Source organism: Spinacia oleracea, chromosome 1 (assembly GCF_020520425.1).
Source record: "Spinacia oleracea cultivar Varoflay chromosome 1, BTI_SOV_V1, whole genome shotgun sequence".
Taxonomy (NCBI): Eukaryota; Viridiplantae; Streptophyta; class Magnoliopsida; order Caryophyllales; family Amaranthaceae; genus Spinacia; species Spinacia oleracea.
This window is the reverse complement of record NC_079487.1, coordinates 10,304,078-10,313,222: the sequence shown is the minus strand read 5'-3', so window position 1 is coordinate 10,313,222 and position 9,145 is coordinate 10,304,078. Positions and strand designations below refer to the sequence as shown.

Genomic DNA, 9,145 nt, shown 5'->3' with positions numbered 1-9,145 from the left:
ACTGTGGAAATATCTAGTAGTAATGAGGACAAGGGATCAGAAGTCAGTGAGGATGATGGGGATGATGATGAGCTAGACAGTGCTGGGGTAGCTGAGCCAATTTTGTCTCTTAATGCATTATCTGGCAACCAGAACTTCCAAACAATGAGAGTGACAGGCACTAGAAACAACAAATTGTTCCATGTTCTAGTGGATTCTGGAAGCACTCACAATTTCTTGGACCTGGAGCTGGCTAAGAAAATGGGATGTGCCATTGAATCTATACCATCACAGCATGTAACTGTAGCTGATGGCAATCATTTAGCATGCCAACATGTTTCCAAAGGTTTCACTTGGACTATGCAGGGGAAATCTTTTACAGCTGATATGATGCTAATCTCTTTGGGGGGCTGTGATATGGTTCTAAGAGTCCAATGGTTAGCAACACTAGGACCTATATGTTGGGATTTTAAAGCCTTGCTTATGGAATTTCACTTGGATGGTTGTCAGTTTGTCTTACAAGGTATATACCCACAGAAAGTGAAAGTAGTAGAGGGTGCTCCTTCAGCAAAGTTGTTAACCAATGCAGTTCAACTCTGTTTGTTACAAGTAAGAGATATGTCTTTTCACCCTGTACAACAATCAGTTACTCCACAACAAGGGGACAGTACATTGGAAGCTTTGAAAGAGCAGTACAAGGATATATTTGCTGACCCTGAAGAATTACCACCTCACAGGGGAGTATTTGATCATACAATTCCATTGGAACCCAATGCAAGACCAGTGAACATCAGGCCTTACAGATATCCATTAAAGCAGAGAGATGTGATTGAGCAATTGGTTCAAGATATGCTGGAAAGGGGTGTTATTCAAAACAGTTCAAGTCCCTTTGCTTCTCCTGTAGTTTTGGTGGGAAAGAAGGATGGCACTTGGAGATTATGTGTAGACTATAGGGAGTTAAACAACAGGACTGTTAAGAACAAGTTCCCTATACCTGTTATTGATGAGTTAATTGATGAATTAGCAGGTGCTTCAGTGTTTACTAAACTGGATTTAAGGGCTGGCTACCATCAACTTAGAGTACAGGAAAGTGATGTTTACAAAACTGCTTTCAAAACACATTCGGGTCACTTTGAGTTCCTAGTTATGCCATTTGGCCTAACCAATGCACCTGCCTCATTTCAGAGTTGGATGTATCATGTTTTCAAACCTTTACTCAGAAAATGTGTTTTAGTTTTCTTTGATGATATACTGATTTACAGTAGATCCAAGGAACAACATTGGTCCCATTTAACTCAAGTGTTTGATCTGATGAGATGTAACAAGATGTTTGCCAAAGCTAGTAAATGTTGCTTTGCTATTGACAAGGTTGAGTACCTTGGTCATTATATTTCTGCCATGGGGGTAGAAACTGATCCCAATAAGATAGCTGCTGTGGAAAGTTGGCCTGTACCAACATCAGCCAAAGAATTGAGAAGTTTCTTAGGCCTGGCTGGGTACTACAGAAAGTTTGTGATGCACTACTCTCTCATTAGTAAACCATTAACTGATCTGTTGAAGAAAGGAGCTTTTGCTTGGTCTGATACAGCTCAGAAGGCTTTCAATACCCTTAAACAAGCTTTAGTTTCTGCACCTGTCCTATCAGTTCCTGATTTCTCTAAAACATTTGTGGTAGAGACTGATGCATCTAATACAGGGATTGGTGCAGTATTGATGCAGGATAATCATCCTTTGGCCTTCATAAGTAGAGCTTTAGGACCTAAGTGGCAGAAATTATCTGTGTATGAGAAAGAGTTGCTTGCTATTGTGTTTGCTGTTCAAAAGTGGGAGCAATATTTAATGAGCTCTCATTTCATTATTAGAACAGATCAGAAAAGTTTGAAATGGCTTCTCCAACAGAAAGTATCCACACCATTCCAGCAATTTTGGCTTTCTAAACTCATGGGGTTTGACTATGATATCCAGTACACATCAGGAAGGGAAAACTTAGCTGCTGATGCTCTTTCTAGAGTTCCTGGTGCCACCATTTTGTGTATGGCAATATCAGTTGTTCAATCTGATCTTACTGCTTTGATCAAAGCCAGTTATGTGTTGGATAATACTTTGTTAGCCATCATTACTAAGTTGCAGAATGGTGAATTTGTTGACAACTACTCATTGCAAGATGATTTACTCAGGAGAAAAGGCAAACTAGTTTTAGGATCAGACTTGACTTTAAAGAATAAGGTGATCAATTGGTTGCACTCTTCTCCAGAAAGTGGACATTCAGGAAGAGATTTAACCATTAAGAGGGTCCAGAGTCTCTTCTACTGGAAGGGATTAGCAACAGATGTGAGGTCTTTTGTCAGACAATGTAAGATTTGTCAATCTTCCAAGTATGACACTGCAGCTAGTCCTGGTTTGTTGCAACCATTACCTATTCCTGAAACTGTGTGGTCTGACATCTCTATGGATTTTATTACTGGTTTACCTAAGTCAGGGGGAAAAGATGTCATATTTGTGGTGGTGGATAGGTTGAGCAAATACAGTCACTTTATAGCTTTATCTCATCCTTACACTGCTATTCAAGTGGCTCAGTCATACTTAGACAATGTCTTTAAACTGCATGGTTGGCCAAGGAGCATTGTCAGTGATAGGGATACTATATTTTTGAGCCAATTTTGGAGAGGTTTGTTCAGTATACATGGTATTGAATTCATGTTATCTTCATCTTATCACCCTGAGACAGATGGTCAAACTGAAGTGGTTAACAGATGTTTGGAAACTTACTTAAGATGCATGTGTAGTGATCAGCCTAAAGATTGGGCTGCCTGGCTACCAGTGGCTGAGTGGTGGTTTAATACTCATTTCCACTCTAGTACTCAACTCACACCTTATGAAGTAGTCTATGGGCAATCCCCACCTCTACATCTTCCTTACCTTCCAGGGGGTTCTGCAGTGGATGAAGTAGATAGAAGCCTTCACAGAAGAGAGCAGATGATTGATTTGGTCAAATTTCATCTTACAAGAGCTCAATCTAGAATGAAATATCAAGCTGACAAAAAGAGATCTGATAGATCCTTTGCTGTGGGAGACTGGGTATGGTTGAAGTTGCAACCATATAGACAGTTGACAGTACAAATTAGGAGCAACCAGAAGCTGTCTCCCAAATATTATGGACCCTTTCAGGTGATTGAGTGGGTGGGCAAGGTTGCATATAAGTTACAGCTTCCTGTTTCAGCTAAAATTCATAATGTTTTTCATGTTTCACAACTGAAAGTGTTTCATGGTTCCTTGCCTATTGCAACACACATTCCTATTTGGTTGCAAGGCAAAGATTCTTCTGTGGACCTCATTCCTGCTGCTATTTTGGATCAAAGGGTGGTGCAGTCCAACAATCAGGCTAAAGTACAGTTTTTAGTCCAATGGGAGGACACTCTTCCTCATGATGCTACTTGGATGGATGCTTCCATTTTTGAATCTAAGTATCCACAATTTACTATCCTTCAAACTTGGGGACAAGTTTGCTTAAGGGGGATGGAATGTTAAGGGAAGAATTACAAATAAGTCAAGATCATAGTCAACGCATTGACTTTGCAAAACTAATATTGACTTTCTGTTATTTGGTGTAACTGAATTCTGTTATTCAGTGTTACTAGAGTTAGCTGTAATCACAAGTTAACTAGCTGGAATTGTAATATATACTCAAATGCTGTAAGCTGAGATTCATTCATGAAATATATTACAAACTCCTCTCTAAATTCTCCCTTCTTAATTCTCTCTTTCTATTCCGTCTGTTTCTATTTCTGTTCTTCTTCTTCTTCTTCTTTCTTATGCTGCAAGCTATCTCCTTCTTCATTTTGTGGTTCTATCACAAAGCTGATAACAGGATTAAGAATCCTGTAACACATAACTCCCCGAATCTCAACAAATCGAGCATCTATACACTAATAAAAAAAATGGGCAAGCTAGGTTTGTGATATACTTCCTCCGTCGCGGAATATTCGAAACAGTTTGACCGGCACATAGTTTAATGTATTGTAATTAACTTATTATTTAATTAGATGATAGTTGGTTGTGGAGTATTTTTTTTAATGTAGGTAGTGAGATGTGTGTCAAACTTTTAAAGGAGGGAATACATAGAGCATATAACTAGTCTAATGCTTATATATGAATTTTACTCTAACCGTTAGTTGGCCGTATATATATGGGTGGCAAATCCTAAAGTACGTAATGTCAAATTCCCAAAGACAATGCAATGTAAAATAAGGCAAAGAAGACACGTTATCGCACACCCTTGTTGTACGTGTAACAGTGCATGAAAACCCAAGTGTTGTATACATCCTTATTCAATTTCCCATATATAAAACTCTTAACAACTTACTCAACGTTACCTAGCTTTATTCCTTCACTAAGAGTTAAGAGTTGACAAAATTGGGCAAAAAATGTCTACTCATCCACAAGTTCCCGGCGAGCCGACTAAGACCGGCACCACCGTGCTCGAGACTGCCACCGCCGCCGTTCAGAAGTTCGGCCCCATTAACGTCATCCACCAGCATCTATGCGCGTAAACTTTTTCCCTCGATACTTTTGTTCTTTGTATTATCATGTGTGATTACTTGATTTGTACTCCGTATCGCTCTTGTCTATCTCGTGGATCGCACCCAAAAAAAATGTGTATAAACGAATTAACGACGTAAAAAAAAGAATTGAGTAATTAATAGCAATGAACCTGTACTTTCGTAGTCATTACTCATTATTCATTAATTAATTGACATTTTATGTTTATTTGATGAAATATCATGTATGAATTTATCATTGTTAGCATCACTGGCGTGTTCTATTTAATTTACCTAATTTTAAAATTATTTTTTCTGGATTTATTTAAATTTATAGCAACTTTTCTATCTATCTATTACTATATACTAAAAGACACACCAGTAATAATATATGTCACGTCCTGGTGAATTTTTAGTTTTTTTTTTTAATTTAATAATCTTTTAAAATATATGATTTTCTAGGAAAAAATCTTATTCCTTCCTTCTATTTAATATAATAAAAGTATATATGAATTATGATTTCATGTATTGCGACAAGGATAAAAAAAAAAAAATTTTATTTCCTTTCTTTTATTTAATATAATAAAAGTATATATGAAAAAATAAATTATGATTTTAAAGGATAAAAAAAATATATATATATATTATTATCGATTTGAAGAACATATATGTTAGGAATAAAAATAATCATAGTTTTTTTGATATTACTATTTCTATAATATACATAGTAAACTATTACGGAAACGCCGTAAAAGCAAAATAGCAAAATATTTTTTTGATTTTCATATAAAATTTTCAAAAAAAACATTATACTCTTAACCTATAATATTTAATTAGTAAATAAATAAATTACACTGACATATGTTATTATACGATCATACCCAAACAACAAATTATTTTTTATTTTTTATTTTATGTAAAATAAGTGTTAAAAAGTGGGTCTAACAAAATTACTTATAAGCCTGAAAGCCTGTTATATACTTTTAGATAATAGGGTATTGTAATTGATATTTTTTTGGTGTACCATCCGGTTCACCCTTAAGACTAATCCGGATTTGGGGCGAGTCCTGAGTGGATAGGTTTCAGTTTCCTCCCAATTGTTGTCGCGGGAGATCGAACACAGAGTCCTCCCTACCAAGTACAACTTCAATCACCATTGAACAACCAAACAATTAGTATATTATAACTGATATGGTTATCAAATCAATATCATATCCAAAAATTTGGATAGATCGAGGGTACGGGTATGGTTACGGCTACGGATATTATTCAATTTCAAAAGAAAATGATATCTAATAATTGTCTGATAAGTTTTATATATATATATATATATATATATATATATATATATATATATATATATATATATATATATAAGTATTTTTATCGAAACGCTAAACTCCTAAAATCGCACTAATCACATTACATTCCAAATAAATAATAATTTTCTCTGATTTTTCCCCAACAATCGTCGATAAAATTTAATTTAATTTTATTAAAAACTACGTTTAAATAAACTATTCAGATCAGAAAAAAAATCTTTAGTCTTATTGTGCGTTGCACGAGACCTAACCTAATTTTGATTATAAGTTCTAATGGAGTAACTTCATTTTTCATGCTTATCTTATTTTAATTTGGTTGAATTTATATGAACTTATTATGAAAATACGGTGAACTTGATCTTAGTATCACCTCCTAAAACAATTTTGAAGGTCAACCGTCTAAAAGTTGGACTATCTGCTAAAAAAAGCAAAAAAACATTCACATAAAATTAATATTCTGATCAATTTAGGTCAGAAATTAGACCAGGTAAAGAGATAAAGTAAGGTAGTACTTCGTTTTATATCGATGAAGTTGTATACAGTAAAAAAACACTTTCCACTAATTATGTATTTGAGTAAGTAATTTAAAATAATTACTTGGTAGGGTGATAATAAAAGTCGTAAGTTGCGATAACATTTTATTGTCGCGCTCTCACGTGTCGGAGTTTAATTGGTACATATAGGCGCCACGTAGGCTATGAGTCATCATAATATGTTTACTATTAATACAAAATTTGTACTATGAAAACATGTAAATAAGGTAATTGATGTAAAGAAATGAACAAATTAAAATATTACTACCTCCGTTTCAAAAAGATCTTTACAGTTACTATTTGCACGGACTCCAATGCAATATTTAACTACTAATATATCTAATTTCGTATATGAAAAAATTATAAAATTTGATATTCTGAAAATACATCCCGAGACCAATCTAACAAAATCGTACATGTAACATTTTGTTGTATATAATGGTAAGAATTTACGGTTAAAGTTTTTATACTTTGGACACATTTTCCAAAGCGTAAAGAACTTTTTGAAACGGAGGTAGTAAGTATTAAGATTTTTCAACCTTTAATTTAAACATGTATAATAAGTAGTATAAGTTAAATATTTTAGATTTCAATTTAAATCATGACACATAAGCATGCTATGTCACCATTGTGACACGCTTTAAAGGTCACATGTTGCGACCTTTATCATTTCGTACTTGGTATTACGAGAGCACTTAGATCCCTCAATAAAACTAAATGGTTTGGCGGACCTCTCCAATCTCCCTATACAGGTTCCACTTCTACGGACATGACATGACAAGACAAGTAGAAGCACACCACTTTTGCGGGCACCAAAACGAAGACATGCGTCAATGCCTTATCTACGACGGCCCGGAGGCCGATTCCCGCCTGATCGGACTGGAGTACATCATAACTGAGAAACTCTTTATGACGCTGCCCGATAGCGAGAAGCGTCTCTGGCACTCTCACGAGTACGAAGTTAAGAGTGGGGTGCTCTTCTTACCTGGAGTCCCTGGACCTATACAGCGTCAGGATCTGGCTAAGGTAGCTCAAACTTATGGGAAGACTATCCATTTTTGGCAAGTTGACCGTGGTGATAATCTTCCTTTAGGGTTGCCTCAAATTATGATGGCTCTTACTCGTGATGGACAACTCTATACTCATCTTGCTTCTGGTATGTCACACTAAACTGTTATTAATTTGCATCTTTTATTTATTTATACGTAATATGGAGCAGTCATCACGTACACAGTAAATCTGTATTATATTTCCTCTGTTCCACAATAGATGCATCATTTCTCATTTGCGCACTATTCATCAATCAACTTTGACAATCTTTATTTCACTCTTGTGTAAGAAAAAACATAGTCAAGTGAGATCTTGTTAAATTGGTATTAATGCAAGGATTTCAAATATCAAACTTTTTATAATTTTTACTTATACGTATGTAGAGATATTAATGTTCAAATAAGCATGTTGGCATACGTGCAAAAAGAAATGATACATGTATTGTATAACGGAGGAAGTATATTAAAAGGCATTTAAAAGAAAGTTTATGTGACACATAACACACGTTTTATGGAATCGTTCGTTCCTTGTAATCTTCATATATATATACGATTCAAGTAGATAAGAACATAAGATGACAATTGAACGGATTTCTATAGTACGTGTGAGTGTGTGATCTCACAAATTCCATTCTACTAAAACTTATATCTATCATGTATGTCAATTTACAACTTTATTCCTATCATGTATGTCAATTTACAACTTTATTCGTTACTTTGTAATTATACAATTACCTTCATATGAAAGCGGTATTATATGTCCCTTGGTAATTAAGTTTTGGTATGTTGCACGTACATAGATGTGGAGAATAGGTACAAAATGAACTTCGACAAGGAGAGAGAGAATCGAGCATACATGAAAGGTCTAGAGCATGGAATCCATCCCTTAGCAAACGCACAAGGGAAAGGCCTATGGACCGAGCTGCGAGAGGTAGACTGTAATGGTGGTGCTGGTGCTCACGCTCCGCCTAGAGTTTTTGTTTAACCACACTGCACACATAAGTGGCCCGTTTCCGAGTACCGGTGATCATGGTACAAGTTTTAAGCTGCTAGTAAATACCAACTTGGTGTATCTACCAGGACTTGTCTTTTCGTTTGGTTTTGCGTTTTGCGTTTTTATGTTTTGGTCTTGTAATTAAACGTTTCAAAGTAAACAAAAACCAACAAATCTTTTTCTTTCTTGTGATAAATGATAATAATAATGTACCAATTGAGGTTGGCATGAGTGGTTAAGGGTCTCTTGCTCCTTAACCAAAGTCTCGGGTTTGAGTATTGGAAATGGAAAAAAGCTCAACTGGAAGGGATGCTGCCCATCGAGGTACCAATGCAAACTACCGTGGGAGATTACTAGATTAGTCCATTCGCCGAAAGCGGTGGGAACTCCTCATAGTAGTGAAACAGGACCCAGCAGTCCCAGAATAAGCCCATGACAGAACAGATCTGCATGACCAGGGGGAAAAAAGAATAACTCAAAGAAAGAAAATTTCTAATTTCTAAGACAAATTGATTATGATTTTGATAAGCATGTTATAAGCTATACGATCTCTACTTCTCTAGTCCTAGTTGCTAAATAAATGGAGATGATTTTGGCATGACTCAATATATGACCGCAGTTTAGTCAAGTACTAGCTCGAAATTCGAAAGTACGTGGTCCATTTAAATTCGAAAGTACGAGGTGTATTGTTTAGGGGCAAATATTAGAGCACGTTTAGTGAATACCAAAA

General features: G+C 35.5%; 1 protein-coding gene across 1 annotated transcript; it reads left to right on the top strand.

Annotated features, from left to right (window-relative positions):
• Positions 1–4,236: 4,236 nt before the first annotated feature.
• LOC110777324 (oil body-associated protein 1A) lies at positions 4,237–8,689 on the top strand. Its single transcript, XM_021981931.2, has 3 exons — positions 4,237–4,525; positions 7,125–7,528; positions 8,222–8,689. Exons 1-3 carry the CDS (start codon positions 4,404–4,406, stop codon positions 8,404–8,406), a joined length of 711 nt encoding a protein of 236 aa, XP_021837623.1. The 5' UTR covers positions 4,237–4,403; the 3' UTR covers positions 8,407–8,689.
• The last annotated feature ends 456 nt before the right edge of the window (positions 8,690–9,145 follow it).